The sequence below is a fragment of the Macaca nemestrina genome, chromosome 5 (genome assembly GCF_043159975.1).
Source record: "Macaca nemestrina isolate mMacNem1 chromosome 5, mMacNem.hap1, whole genome shotgun sequence".
Lineage (NCBI taxonomy): Eukaryota > Metazoa > Chordata > Mammalia > Primates > Cercopithecidae > Macaca > Macaca nemestrina.
Window position 1 is genome coordinate 142793745 of NC_092129.1, and position 17131 is coordinate 142810875.

General features: G+C 48.2%; 1 protein-coding gene across 5 annotated transcripts in view; it reads left to right on the forward strand.

Annotated features, from left to right (window-relative positions):
* The first annotated feature begins 1866 nt into the window (after positions 1-1866).
* Positions 1867-17131, forward strand: part of LOC105489671 (molybdenum cofactor synthesis 1) — a 30812-nt gene continuing 15547 nt past the window's right edge. For 3 of the 5 annotated variants that reach the window (XM_024795328.2, XM_024795329.2, XM_071097095.1), the window contains exons 1-3: positions 1867-2056; positions 8532-8658; positions 9838-10005. In XM_024795328.2, coding sequence (XP_024651096.2) covers positions 1934-2056; positions 8532-8658; positions 9838-10005 — 418 coding nt within the window. In that variant the 5' untranslated portion in view covers positions 1867-1933. Of the gene's footprint in view, positions 2057-6861; positions 6877-8531; positions 8659-9837; positions 10006-17131 lie in introns of those variants that run through there. The other 2 variants (XM_071097097.1, XM_071097096.1) reach the window with 2 other exon arrangements.

Genomic DNA, 17131 nt, shown 5'->3' on the forward strand with positions numbered 1-17131 from the left:
AACCCTCCAAATCAATCCATGGATTTGCCACATCAGAGCCCTACTGCAGGCTGTGAGCCCTTGGAAGTATTTCCTTATTCCCAGCCATTAGCAGAGGATTTGGCCCTGATGACACTTAATCACTATATGTTGACAGAAAGGGGCACTTTTTTTGCTGAATACAAGTAAGAACTTTAATAGTAGGTGGGGAGACATTTAAGTGGAGCAGGCAACATCAGGAAGCCAGAAAGTTTCCCAGCACTAGAGGAGTCCAAGTAGATGTGTGATAATATGGAGAGGATTTCGGCCTTCAAACATAACTGAGTAAGCCTTAGGTCTTGCCTTGAGGACCCAAGTTCTACAAAAGATAACAGTAAAGCCCAGGTGAAGAGATCATCACATACAATTTGAAGAGGGTAGAATCTAGAGACGCTTCATGGAGCTAGTGACATTCTTGGATCAAGTTCATATGTCAGGTGGCTTCTTCCCTGAGGTTGAGTCCTCTCTAGAAGGCTCTTCAAGCCTCATATCCACCCCCAAAAATTTTTTTATCCTTCTTGTCCCCATGCTCAGTTTCCCTGATAAATCCAGACGTATCTAAACTTAGCAGTGGACAGAGCTTGAACAGTCCTCAGTTGGTCTTCAGGCCCCTTGTAAACAGACCTCTGGCATACTTGTCGTATCCATTTCAAACATATCCCAGATACACTTTCATCCCCCACAATGTATTTTCTGAATTTTGAGTATCATTGTGAGAAACTCATATTGAATCTAAGTCTAAAATCATCTCAGCTTTTCTGACAGTCTCACTGCATTTGTAAAAGTCAGTTATATTCGGTTATTCTTTCCTCTCCCACTATTCGGTCAATTCTTCAAGATCAGGAACTATATCCCCACTTCCTAAGCATACACTTGGCAGCCGTATGTTCCAGCCGGTGTTTTATTCTTGCAATTCTACAGGGATAGGGTTTTGGATACAACAGGCTGGTTTGAGCATAATTATTCTTAGTACATAAGCTCATCATTGTGTGTGTTATCCAAAATCTTAAAGGACTACAGCACTCTACTTTTTACAGACAGGAAGAGGCACGCCCCACCATTCCCAACACACATTGAATCTTGACTGAATGACTGTAGAAAGCAGATTGCCCTGGGTTTGAAACCCACCATCAGCTGTGTGACTTCGAGAAAATTACCTGGTCTCCCTGAGCCTCAATGTCCTCAATTGCAAAATGGACATTCTATTCATACCAGGATTGTTTTAAGTAACATTTAGCATGGTGCTTGGTGTATAAGAAGCATTTCAAAAATGTTGTCCACTGATTCTGTGACTTCTTCTCATATACTTTTTTTTTTTTTCATGGAGAAGGCAAGATTGTTAATATCCTTTTGGGGCACACCTGGAGAAGTATATCTTAAAAGACCTGTTTTACAACCACAATCTGCACTATGGTGCACTGAGTGAGGTGAGTCATGCAAGTGTAGGATCGATCTTTTTATTTAGAACGTTGATATTTCACGGACTTCTGAAAATCTATTACTATTTTTTGAAATATTAAAAAATTATAATCGGAGTTTTGCTGGCACCCTCTTAAATTTCGCACCCAAGGCAGTGCCTCATTCATTTGGCCCTTGTCCTGTCCTGCCTACTGTCACACCACGACCTAAATCTGAGAGTAGAGCAGCCAGAAAAACTGGAAGGAAAAGAACCCTGTTCCCCACCTGAGTTTACCCTTCTGCCCTAGAGCTCTACCAAGGCCCAGGAAAGTGGGCACAGGGAGTGTACTACAGCTCCCACAAGGCCACGCGGGACGGCGTCCTAGCTTATTGGCTGCGCCGTCCCGTCCTCCTCCCGCCCCTCCCCGCCCCTGCTGGGATGACCCCGGGGGCGAGTGCCCGGCCAGTGTGCTCCCGAAGCCGGCTGTGGGCTGCGGCTCTGCTGGGATCAGGCTTCATGGCGGCGCAGCCGCTGTCCCGGATGCTGCGGCGGCTCCTGAGGTCCAGCGCCCGGAGCTGCAGCTCAGGGGCTCCAGTGACACAGCCCCGCCTCGGGGAGTCCGCGCGAGCTGCCTCGGAGGTGAGCCCACCCCGCCCGTGTCCACAGCTTCCCGGGGCGGGAGTGGACCGGGCACACTGCCCTTTTCCCCCAGTAGCTCCCGGCCTATCTGCTTGCCGCTTCTAGGAGGGACCCCTTGGCACTCCTCAGTGGAAGGATGTTCTCCAGATGCACCTCCCGGTCTCACCCGCTAGCCCAGCGGGAGAGGCTCCTGGGAGTCCCGCTTCAGAACCTCCCTGCCCCCGAGCCACGCCACCCCTGCCGGCTCTGAGCTTGGCCAGAAATTGGGGTAAGCAGAGGACTGGGACTTTGGGTCCAGTGAGATATCTTACTGGTACCCTTCAGCCTTGCCTTGCACCCACCCTCTTTCTTAAACATTTTCCCTCCCTAGCCCCAGAGCTCAGAGATCAGGTGTCCCTGTGACACCTGCTTCATAGTGTGACTGACTAAACATGTCACCTCGGTGTCACCAACCGTGAGTTGTTACTGTAGTCCCAGGGCTCTGTAACTCATCCTTTGCTGACTCTCCTTGTCTCATTTTTATTAACCTTGGGAGGGTTCAGCCAGAACAGAGCAGGACTGGCCTCTTACAGGTTAGAAATTAGTATCTCTGACTTTAGGGTTTCGGGAAGATCCCTCTGACCTTGACAGCACCCCTCAGAGTGTTTCAAGTCATGAAAAGTTTTAGGTTTTGGTTGTTCTTCTGCTCAGGTGGTTAGGGAATAATTTGAGGGGAAAAGCACCTCTTTTTCATTTAGTGAAACCTCTTTTCGGTACCTAGCTAGTCGTTTTTTCCCATATCCCAGAACTAGGCTTCCTGTCCTGGGATTCATAAGATCACTGCTCCCTCCTCCCCCATATTGCTCAATGACTTCCGCCACATTTGCTTTCCCCAAACCTAAGCCCCTCTGGGATCCTCAGATAAGCAGGCCCATGGTTGGGAAGTGAAGACTTTTTAGTATCCTCGAACTCTTGAACATCGTTGAAGAGATAGTAAAGCCAAGATGGCTGAGAGATCTTTAAAGAATTCAAGAAAAGGGGACGTTTCTTCTCCACTCCCCCAACCCCCAGTTTATTTTGTACTGGTGTTTCATGAGAGAACCTGTGTTGAGTGGCTCACATGTGGAAGCTGTTAGTCCTCACTAAGCCATGTAAGGTGAGGAGAGTTTGTATGTTCAGGTGAGGGGGCTAATCGAAGTTAACTTTCCTCTAGTCGCAGAGCTGTAGAGGGCAAGGAACTCTAATGCTTTTCTGTCCTCCCTGTGTGGAGGCCAGGGAGAGAACCTGCTCCTGTCCATCCCTTTACACTGTGAAGGGAGGGGTAATGTGGCAGAAAGGAGAACATAGACTCTGGGGCAGCCCCATCCCTTATTAGGGGATTCACCAAGTCCCCTTACCCCTCGGTGTCTGTTTTCTCATCTGCAAAGTGAGAATAAAAGTGTCTACTTCATAGAATGTCACAGGGATTAAAAGAGTTAACATATGTTAACGTATATACTTAGAACAAAGCTTAGCCCGTGTAAGTGCTGTGTTATGTAAATGTTGGTGGTAATTACTATTATCCATGCTGCCACTGGCACATGCTGTGTCCTGTGAGTCCCCTCCCATCTGGACTTGTTGGATAACTATTCTGTCAACTCACATTAAATCCTGGACATCTCTTAGGGTTATCTTCAGCAGACTGGGAGTTCCCGAGGGCTGGGTGCACCTCTGCCTTTCTATCCCCACAAGCGCTTAGCACAGGGTTGTGCAGGCAGTGGATTCAGCCAATCATTGTAGCTGCTTGAAACTTCGAGTCCCGTGGCATAGTAGACCACACTGGACAGGGAGTCCCATGTTTTCACCTGCCTGCCAGTTTCGCCTCCAATTTCACCTGGCTCCTGGGGCTGTCACTTCCCTTTGCTTCATGTTTATAAAATAAGAGGGCTGGGCCAGCCCATCGTAAGATAGGGGAGGGCACAGAAATCTGTCTTGAAGAGACTCTAAGGGGAAGCGAGTCTGGAAGCGGATCTGTTCTGCTCATCTCTAAAGCTTGCCAGTTGGATTGGGGACACCTTGAACCCCTTCTTGCAGGGTCTGTCTCTCCCAACACGCCCACACAGGGCTCTGGTAGTCTGGTTTGGGATGGGAGGTGCTTGGAGAGCTAGGATGGAAAGCCACTGGACATTGTTTGTGTGGCAGGGTGAGGATGTGAGGGAGAGAAGTGAGGTGTAAGTGGGAGCTGGCTGTATGGAAAGGTGGCCGTGAGCTGAGTTCAACAACAGGTCGAGTAGCTGCTATATATGGAAAGGGGTAGTGTGTGGGTCAATGGGGAGGTGGGTGGAGGAGACACAGCGACCTGTCAGCCTGTGTCTGAGGTGGCCCAGACAATCTTTGCAGGGTTCAGCCCCGCCTGGGAGTGCTGTACCCCTCTTTCTCCCTCTGAGGCTCCATAAGGGCTTTGTTGGGCAACAATGAAGCCTGCTGCCTGTGGTGGGGGAAGCAGGGAGAGTGAGTCTAGGCAAGGCAAAGGCACCCAGCTGTTCAGGGGGCCAGAAAAAACAAATGCTGGCTAGGGGTTAGGCTGCAAGGAAGTGGGTGTGGGTGAAGGTAGGAGGAGTACAGCAGGACCTGGTGAGGGAGAATGAGGGGGAGGAGGGAAAGAGGGCTTTTCAGGGGGTCATCTTGACTTCCAATCTGCCCAGCTCCTCAAAATCCATGTTTCAGCGAAATGTGACTGTCCTTGTCAGAAGCCATAGGTGTAAAGATGTCACACTTAGGGTGGGAATGAGGGGAGGGGGAAGGAGAATCAGGCTAGGCTAGGCTCTTTGCTGGGTCCTCTCATTTAAAAGAGATTAATTTTAAGAGGCCCTTAGTATACATCATCCCAATAGCAGGGTAAATCAGTGCCACTGATACTTAGATTCAGAATGTGCTTTTTTTCTCCTGAATAACCCTGCTGCTCTGTTTAGACTTTGGAGCTATGTGAGGGCTAGCCTTTAGCAGTCAAATAGATGCCCAAGATTAGTGACTAGTAGAGGAAGGCACCTTGAGGGCAGGGTCCCGCTTTAACGCCTTTGTCCCACCCTTCCCCACCCCCTTCACCCCACCCCAATCTGCATTGGGTAGACATGAGATGACCAGTAGTGTCTGGCAGGCTGCCTGGTGCCTGCTTATTAGCACACCAGTATTGGTGGTCCTGGGGATGCTCAGACCCCACGTGGGTGGTGTGGCAGCAGGTTTGGCCATCTGCTGTTAGTAGGGTTGGAAGGCCAGGATCTTGGAAGGGAAGGGAAGCTGACAAACTAGAAAAACTGATCACAGCACACAACGGTGTTCCTCCACGGATCACTGATTGGAAACTTCTGTGCCAGGAACTCCTCCAGTTGAGTTAGGTTGGATTATTATTTCCACGGCATAGATGAGGAAACTAAGGTTTGGAGAATTTAGGTGACTTGCTCAACAGCTAGACCAGGCTTGTAATATAGGCTCACCTACTCCAAATCCTGTGCTCAGAACCACAACAACTCGCCCTGGATTCAAATAGCACCTAGCGCTTGGCGTCACTAGGCTGATGGTTCTCAGCCCTGGCTGCACAGCTGAGGCGCTAGGTTAAGCTAGAATCTTTGGGACGGGGCTCTGTCATCAGTCCTTGAAGCTCCTTGAGTGATTTTGATGTGCTGCCAGGGTTTCAAACCACTGTACCAGGTTAAACCATTTTGACAGTAGAGACCAGCTGGGAAATGATTACCCCCATGTAACTGGGTTTTGCATATACGACCTTTCTGTTTAGGGACAGGACTATTTGTTCATGTGATTCAAAATGTACCAACATCCTGTGCTAGACACTGGGGATACTGAATCAGGCAGGATGACTTCTCACAGAGAGGAAACAGGCCGGGCCAGGCTGGGACCCTGGGAATATGATTCGTTTAGGGCTTCCTACTACTTCTGACATGTCCCAGCCCTCCTGAGCAAGCAGAGTTACTGTCTACTCTCCTGTAATTCCCTCTGAATCTTGGGCTCCTTTGACTGGTGGTGATATTTTTTTCCTCCAGGAGATTTAAGGGACAGGGAAAAAAGTAGAAGAATGAAAGTAGGGCATGCAGTGTTAGAGGAGAGAAGATGCAGGAATGAGGCTCGTTAATATCTAAGTAATGAGTTTGCATTGCTGGCAAGGTGAGAGTGTGTGTGTTTAGGAGGCTCGATTCAGAATGGTTGGTACACATAGGGTCACAAAAGTTCTTAAAAGTGCAATCTGACCAGCCTCTCCCATTGCCAGAACAAAAGCACTAAATTCCATTCTTTTTTCAAGAGAGTCTCACTCTGTTGCCCAGGGTGGAGTTCAGTGGTACAATCTTGGCTTACTGCCACATCTGCCTTCTGGGTTCAAGCGATTCTCTTGCCTCAGCCTCCCGAGTAGCTGGGATTATAGACTCCCGCCACCACACCCAGCTAACTTTTGTATTTTTCAGTAGAGATGGGGTTTCACCATGTTGCCCAGGCTCGTCTCGCACTCCTGACCTCAAGTGATCTGCCCTCCTCGGCCTCCCAAAGTGCTGGGATTACAAGCGTGAACCACCACACCCAGCCCCTAATTCCATACTTGATTGCTCCATCACACTGCTTGCGCTCGAATTTCTGCTGAATCACGCTCCTTGGTCCTCTCACCTCCCAATTATTTGATGTATTTTGACTCCTCCCCCATCCAGCCACCGCATCCCCCCAACATGTTAAGACTGGGTTCAGTGGGGTATCTTGGCAAGTGAAGAGGCAGAATCTGGGGTGACTAACATGACTGAATTGCAAATAGCTGTTGGGGAAAAAGAAGGCACAGCACGGCAGTACATCCAGATTCCCAGGTATCTCATCTGGACTCTGGTGGCTGATGGAATTCTTGATTATGGAGGGCCCCCGCCCCACCCCTGAGGCTGTCTGTGGAAAGGCAATGGGACGAGTTTGAGTTTTCTCCGTCACACCGCAGGGAGGGAGGAAGTGACTGTTGTGAGTATAGCAGACTGCAGTTAGAGAAGTGACTGCTGCTTACTCCCCACAGGATGGTGAGCAGGGCTTCTCAGAGGAGTTGGGAAATTCTCCTGGGATGGGTAGAGTGAGGAATGTTTTATGGGCCCAGAAAATCAAGAGCAGCCTCACACACACTCTCATGTCTCTTATCTTTGAACCATTCAGTGGCTCTTGACCCAGTCAAGGGCTGCCGATGAGAATTACCTGGAGAGGTTGAAAACATAACAGCTTCAGAGATCCATATTTAGTCAGTCTCCACTGGAATCTTTTTTTAAAGTTCTCCAGATGGTTCTAATGTGCAGCTGGAGCCGAGGAACTTACTGAAGCAAATACTTCTTCCTCCTAATGTAGGCATAGTTGTGCTGGACCTCTGGAGGGCCGGAGGCCTTCTACTCTCCATCATAATTTTAGGTGTTCACCTACCATCTTCCAATACCACCACTACCACCCGGCCCCCATCTTTACTCCTAGCAAGACAACCTTAGCCTATGGCTGTATTCTTATTTTACAACTGGGAAAGCAGGCCTGGAGAAGTTAAGGGACTTTCACAGTGTGCCAGGTCATACCTGCTGCAGAAACCAGGGTTTCTTGTCCCCATTCCAGAACCTTGTCTGTAGATCTCATGCATGACTTCCAGGGTTGTGATTTTTTTTGTCTCAAATATTCTAGAGAAGTGACTTCTACCCACCCTAGGTGTCATCCTCCCTATCTTCTTAGACTCTCTCTGTGTGATAGAAGGGAGGAATTTAGAACCTGGAATCCGAAGACCTGGATTTGAATCCCGCTTCTGCCGGGGGTGTTCTTGGACCCCATCCAAGCCTTAGTTATAATAATCCCGTGTGGAGTGGGTGTGGGAATGAAACAGAATGTTCTTTGGAAACTTTAAGATGCTTGGTAAATGTTACTTCCTTGGAGCAATTATCTCATCAGCATCTATCAGGACCCAGGTGGTACTCTCCAAGAACTGATACATCAAGGGGAGATGGATCAAACTAGTTCAGACTTGTACATGGGAAAGGGTGAAGCTGGCTCGCTCCTTTCTCTCTGCAGGACGGGTTTGGGCCTTGCTTGTGGCCTTCAGCAGTGTCTTCCCATTTATGCGCGAATGCTGGAGATCATGGGTGCACAATCCCTTTTTTTTTTTTTTTTTTTTTTTTGGCACTGGCTAGAGTGAAGAATAAGGGCTAATAGATTCCCCCACACCCTTGCTTCCACATTGCTGCCCAGCCAGAAATCCTCCCAGCAGAGATCACCACCCGCCCCCCCCCCCACCCCCGAGCTGAACACTTAAGGGGTGGGTCTTTCTCCTCAAGCTCATTTTTCAATGAGAGGGACAATCCTAGCTCCCCCGACATGGCAGAGCCCAAACATGTGGAAGGGTTAGAAGCTCCGCACAGATGTCAGAATAAGGGAGGGGGCAGGTGGTTCTCCTTGCGCCTCTCCCCAGCCCGGTAGCAAGGGCCCATGCTTCCTCCCTGCCCTGTCTTTGCAGGAGCTGTCCAGGCGGAGGCAGTTCCTGCGGGAGCATGCGGCCCCCTTCTCCGCCTTCCTCACAGACAGCTTTGGCCGGCAGCACAGCTACCTGCGGATCTCCCTCACGGAGAAGTGCAACCTCAGATGTGAGTCACCTTCCTGGGCCCCCTCTGGGCTGGTGTCCCTCTGCCCAAGCAGCCTCTGAAATCTCCCTGTGCCTGGAAATCCTCCTGAATCCTCCAGTTCTGCTTTCTAACTTCCTCACCCGCTACCCCTTGCTTACCAGGCCAGGTGGGCTTCAGGGGTAAGATAGGGGTCAAGGCTGAGTTGTATGATTGTAGAAGCTGTGTCCTACTTGGGATTAGATTTGAAAACAGAAATGCAGTTGGATTTAGAATTAAGATTGGGTCTTGGACCTCTCAGTCTTCAGGGGTCCTTCCTTCTGTTTCCCTGTAGTTCCCGAAGTCCAGGACATGACCAGGGGTGGGGTGGTGGACATTATATAAACATGTGAAGTAGACAGCCATGCCCATGCCAGCACTGCTGACTTTGGAGGTGCCCCAGTCCCGTGACAAATCATCCAGGACCAGGCTGATAACAAAGAGGCCTCATTTCATAATCCTTGCAAAGATTGCTCTGGACCCGTAGCCACTGCTGGAGGGACTTCCAAAGTTGATCTTCCTTCTCTTTTCCTTCTGTCCCCCTTTTCTCCGTCCCCCTTTTCTCCATCCCCCTTTTCTCCGTCCCCCTTTTCTCCGTCCCCCTTTTCTCCGTCCCCCTTTTCTCCGTCCCCCTTTTCTCCGTCCCCCTTTTCTCCGTCCCCCTTTTCTCCGTCCCCCCTCCCCCTTTCCCCATCCCCCCACTCTTCCCTTCCTCCCCACTTCCCCCTTCCCCTTCTACCCTCTTTCCCCCCTTCCTCTTTCTGCCTTCTACCCTCTTTCCCCCGTCTGCCTTCCACCCTTCTCCCCTTCCCCTCTTCCTCCCTTCCGCCTGCCCAGGTGCACTCAGCCCAGGAAGTGAGGCCAGGCTCTGCCCTCAGCCTACTTCATCTCTAACCCATGCCCTCGGCCTCCCACTGAGGGATGTTATGGCCAGATTGTGTGTGTTGGGCATAGGGAAGGGTGTTAATGTTTTAGAAATGAGAAAGGTCAGGCCTGGGGAGATGCTGGTCTAGGGTTTTTTCACCTCAGGTTTAGTGAGGTCTCTGCTCATGTCCAGATGTGTTTGAGAAGACTGGCCTGATGGAGAGTTGGGGAGTGGAGGCATCACAGGGCTATGGCCATGCCTGTTTCCTCCCTCCACATCCCCATTCATCCTTCCTTCAGGTCAGTACTGCATGCCCGAGGAGGGGGTCCCGCTGACCCCCAAGGCCAACCTGCTGACCACAGAGGAGATCCTGACCCTTGCCCGGCTCTTTGTGAAGGAAGGCATTGACAAGATCCGGCTCACAGGCGGAGAGCCGCTCATCCGGCCAGACGTGGTAGACATTGTGGGTGAGTTGGACGAAAGTCATCGCCACTCCTCCCAGTGCCGCCTCATCCGGCTGGACACTGATATCATTGTTAACATTGGCAGCTGACATTCATTTAGCACATGACACTCACTTGGTCCCTCAACACATGCTGAGACAGGTGCTATTATTCTTTCCATTTTTGATGAGAAAATGAGGCTTAGGTTGAATAACTTGCCCAAAGTCATGAAGCTCGCAAATGCCAGACCTCAGTAGCTTGTTGTCACATTGAGACCAAGGTCCTCGCCAAGAGGCCCACGTGACCTGGCTCTTGCTGACCTCCATAAGCCTTGCGGGCTTCTCCACCTTCCCCCTGCTTCCCATTCATGTGGCCAGGCCTTGACACGTGCTGTTCCCTTTGCTGGGAGCTCAGGGCGCTCTCCTCGACCTCATTCAGGTCTCTGTTCACATGTCATCTCAGCAAGGCCTTCCTCGACCATCCTGTCTAAAGTGCATCCTCATGTACTCACACCAGCTGCTCTTTCCCAGAAATTGGCAAGTTATAGCAGCCAAATCTGGGCCGACATGTGTTTTTGTCTAACTTGCAAACTGAGTGTTTGTTTGTTTGTTGTTTGTGTTTGAGATAGTCTCACTCTGTCGCCCAGGCTGGAGTGCAGTGGCACTATCTTGGCTCACTGCAACCTCCACCTCCCAGGTTTAAGTGACTCTCCTTCCTCAGCCTCTGAATAGCTGGGATTACAGGCATACACCGCTATGCCTGGCTAATTTTTGTGTTTTTAGCAGAGATGGGGTTTCACCTTGTTGGCTAAACTGGTCTCGAACCTGACCTCAAGTGATCCACCCCCTTCAGCCTCCCAAAGTGCTGAGATTACAGGCGTGAGCCACTGCATCCTGCCATGGTTTTTATATTCCTAAATAATGGGGGGAAAAAATCAAAATAACATTTTCCACCACGTGAAAATTATAAAATCCTATATGTTCAATATCTGTTAATGAAGTTTTATTGGAATATAGCCATGCCCATTCATTTACATATTGCCCGTGGCTGCTTTGGCAGAGTTGCTTGGTGATGACAAAGACTGTGTTGCAAAGCTGGCCAGCCAAGTAGAAAATATTTACTATCTGGACTTCTGCAGAAAAAATGTGGCAACCCCTGTCCTACCCACTTACCCTACTTTGTTTTGCTTCATAGCATTTATCTCATCCTGGCACTGTGTGATTGGGTTGTGTGTTTGGTTTCTTTAATTGTCTGTCTCCTCCATTCACTGGCGTGAAAACTCTCGGGTTGCTAGAGCAGGTTTTGTTTTTGGCATCCAGTACCGTGCCTGACACATGGTTGATGCTCCCTGAGATTCATTGAATGAATGGAGACTGGGTCAGAGTACAGTCTCTGCAGTATGGCATACTCCTATTTGAGTCTCCACCGTGCATCTTACAAGCAGCGTACCTTGGGCAACTTTTAAAAAATCTGTTGTAAGCCTTGAGGCAGTGATAGTACCTACCTTATAGGGTTGACCTGAGGAGGAAATGAGAATGAAATGCCCAGCCTGTGGGAAGGGCTCTGTAAAGGTAGCTCTAAAGGGCCTCTTGCCATGAACTCTTTCTAAACCCCAAGATCAGGAAAGAGACCTTTGCTCATGTAATTATAGGTGGTGAAGTCCGGGGTATGAGGTTCCATGTTCTTGATTGCTGCCCGCTCCAGCTGCTTTGGACAGGACCTCCCACCCCTCAGCTCTCTGGCTCAGTAATTGTTCGCTGGAGTACCCTCTTATGTGCCTCATACTGTGCTGGGCACATCAAGGTGAATGAGCACCGGCACTTCCACCCATGGTCCACTGGAGGAAGCAGCTGCTGTATAAGGGGAGCCTAGGTGCTGTGAGAGTCCCGAGGAGGGGCCCAGATCCCCCTGACAGCCCTCTTCTCCCTCCTGCCCCATGGCCAGCTCCCTTCAGCCCTGACTGGTCACTTGGCCTGGGATCCTCTGTCATCCTGTGCTGGCTGAGCTGGCCCAGGCAAGCTGACCCCTTGTTCCAGACAGCTCTTCAGGGCTAAAAGGCAGGCTGGCTACCAGGAAAGGGCTGAACCTGCTGAACCCAGCTGCTTGCCAGGCCGTACCCCCTCATCCAGGCCACTTACTCTGCCTGGCATCTGTGGGCATGGGCCGCCTTGTGCTAGGACCTGTGAGAGAGCAGAGGGGGTGAAGATCACTCACTGGTCAGGGAGGTACAGGATGGCTGAGCACAGGTATGAGGACTGGAGGCTCTCCCCGGAAACTCCAGCATGCACAGTGGGAAGAGCGGGAGCCGGGGAAGTTGGTAGCTCTGTCCCCATTCTGCCACACTCTGGCTGGGTGAACTTGTGCAGGTTCCTTCCCCACCCAGGGCTTCAGTTTCCTCAGCTGTGGCTGAGCCACTGTAAGAATGTTTTCTGCTGTGATATTCTGTGGTTATTGGTCCTGGCTGATGGAATGGGATGGGCAAGGGATGATCACCACGTAGATACTGCTTAGGACAAGGCCCCGCCTGCAGTGACCTGCTTCTGAGGATTTACCTTCTGCCTCCCAGGGGGTGGGTGAAACACCTCCCCCGCCCCTCCCCCAATGCTTCAAAAAGAATGGCGGCTGCACCCTCTGACTTCCTGTGGCGCTGTGTCTGCGAGCACTCTGACATCTCTCAGGGGCTAGCCTCTGATCTTCCCCAGAGGAGCTGTTTCAGAGCAAAGCAGCCTTGAAGGGCAGGGCAGATGGGTGCTGGCAGAGGAGGGAGGGACAGAGGAAGAGAGGGAACAGAAGTCAGGGCCAGGATGTTCACGAACACCTGTGCCCACCCTCTCAGGTGAGGGTTTTGAGGGGCCGCCACCTGGAGGCAGAGCAAAAGGATTGCAGGTTTCAGTTTCTGCCGAGCCTGAGGCCCCGTTCACCTCACTTCTCTGTCTGAAGCTCTGTCAGACTTTGAGAGGTGCTGCAGAACACCCCATGGGAAGGGTTTGGGCCCCTCAGCTCTCTGGCTCCCTCTGCCAACCCTTGCCTCTCCGGCACTTCTCCACCCTGCTTCGTGTGTAGACAAAGTCCCATGCCCCTTCTTTTCAGCTGGGATGGGTTTAAAGCACTATCTTGGTGCAAAAGTTACGGCGGGTTTTGCCATGAATAGCATTGTCCCATAGAGCATGGGTGTCCTATCTTTTGGCTTCTCTGGGCCACGTCGGAAGAATTGTCTGAGACCACACACAAAATACACGAACGTTAACGATAGCTGATGCGCTAAAAATTCACCAAAAAATCTAATGTTTTAAGAAAGTTTACAAATTTGTGTTGGGCCACAAAGCCATCCTAGGCTACCTGTAGCCTGTAGGGCACAGGTTGGACAAGCTTGCCGTAGAGCTTCCCAAGATGAAGGAATGTTCTGCATTGGTGTTGTCAGATATGGTAGCCACTCATAGCTCTTGAGTGCCTGACGTGTGACTAATGTAACCAAGAAACTGAATTTGTATTTTACGGACTTTCATTCATTTAAGTAGCCTCATGTGGCCAGCAGCTGCCGTGCTATACAGTGAAAGTTAGGGTCTTCCAAAGTCAGGAAGAAGGAACTAAGTGCACAAGTACTGTGAGAGTGTTGGAGGAGTTTGCAGGGCCCTTGTTTTCCATCCTAACTTCCCGAACGACTGGCCACTGCCAGATGAGCTGGACTTAGCTTAAGAATCACTCATTGGGGAACAGCAGACACTGGGACCTACTTGAGAGTGGAGGGTGGGAAAACGGAGAGGATCATAAAAAATAACTATTGAGTACTAGGCTTAGTACCTGGATGATGAAGTAATCTGTGCAACAAACCCCCATGACACAAGTTAACCCATATAACAAACCTGCACATGTACCCCTGAATATACAAAAAAGTTGAAAAAAAATCACTCATTGCTGCAGCTTCTTCCTTTCCTTTTTCTTTCCTTCCCTTCCTCCCTTCCCTTCCTCCCTTCCCTTCCTCCCTTCCCTTCCTCCCTTCCTTTCCTCCCTTCCCTTCCTCCCTTCCCTTCCTCCCTTCCTTTCCTCCCTTCCCTTCCTCCTTTCCCTTCCTCACTCCCTCCATTCCTTCCTGCCTTTCTTATAGAGTATAGCTTGATCTCACAGCTTAAAGCCTACAAGAGGCTTAATGTAATGGAGAGCCACTGACAGATTGTGAAAAGGGGTAAAGCATTTTGTTTTATTTTTGATGGGCTCCAGTTGCATAGAATTAGGTTAAATCATCCTTGGTTCATGAGATATTGTCATTATTGATTCCTGTATAACTTGCTTTACTTTATTCATGTTAATTTATATATTTTACTAATGTTAGGGGTTCCTAAGGAAACCCACTATACCACCAATTATTTTGGCAATAACTTTTAATTACCTATGGGGCCTTCCCTATCCTGTACCCTGCCCCCACCCACTGCCTCCTAAGGTAAGAATTCCTCAGTTTTCTATTTATCATTTCCTTGCTGCCCCGTCACCCCTTTTTCTTTTCTTTTTGTTTTTTGGAGACTGGTTCTAGCTCTGTTGCCCAGCCTGGAGTGCACGACAGCTCACTGCAGCTCAACATCCTGGGTTCAAGCGATCCTCCCACCTCAGCCTCTAGAGTAGTTGGGACTACAGGTGCACACCACCACACCCAGCTAATTTTTGTATTTTTTGTAGCGACAGTGTTTTGCCATGTTAGCCAGGCTGGTTTTGCACTCCTGAGCTCAAGTGATCCTCCTGCCCTGGCCTCCCAAAGTGCTGGGATTACAGGCATGAGCCACCACACCTGGCCTATTCCCTTGCTTTTTAAAAAGTAGATACAGTGTTTTGAACTTTGAGTGTCATGCTGTGTGTAGTCTTTCGGGCTTATTGTTTTTGACTCAAGTAAAACGCACAATGTTATACAGAGTTGTAGTTCTTTTTTCCTCTGTGGTCTACTGTTACATTATGTGAATGTACCCTATTTTCTCCTTTTAGTGAGCATTTGAATTGGTTCCAGCTTTTTTGTTGTGGAGTGTGCCGCTTTGAACATTCTTGTTTTCGTTAACATATCTTGGTGTACAATTTCTCTAGTGGTGGAATTGCTGGATCATAAAACGGGTGAATGTTCAACTCTGGAAAACAATGTGGCATTACTTAATAATGTGGTTGTGCCAAATACACTTTGACTAGCACTGTGTAAGAGATCCTGCCAAATGACCTCCCGACACTCAGTATTATTCTTGATATTTACCAGTCGAACAAGTGTAAAATTGTACTTCATTGTGGTCTTAATTTGTATTTTCATGTTTAAGAATGAAGTTGGCATCTCTTTATATGTTAATTAGCTATACATATATATGAAATCTCTTTTATTGTGTAATTCCTGGTCATGTCTTTTCCCATTTTTCTATTTGGTTCTTTGTCCTTTCATATTTATTTGGTACAGGTTCTTTATATATGTTGCGAATATCTCTTCCCAATCTGAAAAAAACAAGTTACACTGTGTGTAATGATTGTTTTTTTTTCTTTTATGGCTAGTGTTTTCATATCTTGTTAATGAAACACCTAACCCCAGATCAGATCACCTACCTTTGTTCTCCACTAAAAATTTTAAATTTTGCATATAGGTCCTTAAACTATCTGTAGATGATTTTAGGGAATTCAATGTAATTTTTTTCCATATGGATAGCCATTTTTTTTCTAGTTCTTTATATTGAACAATCCTTACTTCCTCCACAAATCTGCCATTCTGTAAGTATTGATCTGTTTCAGGTTCTATTTTGTTCTGTTGGTCCATTCGTTAGTCTCTGCCAATACCAACTGTCTTAATCACTGTAGCTGCATCAGTCAATTATCTGATAGGGCAAGTTCTTTTTATTCTTTTTCAACAGTGTTTTACATACATAAGGGTTGGCCATGTAAATTTTAAAATCAGCTTATCAAGTTTTTTTTTTTTTTTTTTTTTTTTTTTGAGACAAAGTCTCACTCTGTCACCCAGGCTGGAGTGCAATGACACGATCTCAGCTCACTGCCACCTTCACGTCCCGGGTTCTAAGTGATTCTCCGGCTTTGGCTTCCCAAGCAGCTAGGATTACAGGCATGTGCCACCACCACATCTGGCTAATTTTTGTATTTTTGGTAGAAACAGGGTTTTACTACATTGGGCAGGCTGGTTTCAAACTCCTGACCTCAAGTGATCCACCTGCTTTGGCCTCCCAAAGTGCTGGGATTACAGGCATGAGCCACTGTGCCCGGCTTCCAGTTGACTTTTAATCTAGTTCTTTGGGCAGTTGCTCCTGATTTCTTCAGTAAGGGGATAATCAGTGATGATGCTGAGGTCTCAGTGGGCAAGGGAAAGAATACAGCTTTCCTTTATCTACTCACATTCTTTGCTCATCTTCATCCCCTAACTCATACCATTTCAGAACACCTAGCCTTCTTAAGGACTTAGATTGTTAAGTTCTTAGATTCCTAGGTTCTCTGTTTCTCCAGGGTTGATTTGGTAGAAGTGAACAACCACTGCTAATTTTCCTAATTGGCAGAGCCGGAGTGAAGCTCTTTCCTTTTTCAAATAGCTTTTATTTGTAAACTTTATTTTTTTTTTACAAAAGTAATTTATGTTTATTTTAGAAAAGCAGAAAGAATGTCATTACAGCCTGTTTGTAACCACTGTTGACATTTTGGTTTGATGACCCACCTGCCATTTTACTCTGCATCTCGTATTTACTATTTTTTGTGTTTACTGCATCTCGTGTTACTGTTCTTTCTATGTAATATAGTGTGTGCATTTCCCTACACCCTAATGTATGATTTTACAGAGTCATTTTGGGTTGCATAATATTCCATCCTGAGAAAACATAATTTAACCAGTTTGCTATGGTTGGCTCTCTAGATTATTTCCCACTTCCCTTAATTATGCATTACTCTGTAATGAACATCCTTGTAGGTAAATGTTATTCACATCCACAATTACTTCCTTAAATTCTTAGTGGAATTTCAGGTCAAAGGCTTTAAAAGTTCATGTACAACTTCTCTCCAGAAAGATTATATGATTTTATTCTTACACCATGAATGTGTGCATTCCCATGCACCCCTGCCTTAAACTGATGATGAATTTTGTAATATTCTGCCTTTTCTAATATTTGGCTTCACTTGAGCACTTTACTGTTGGTTT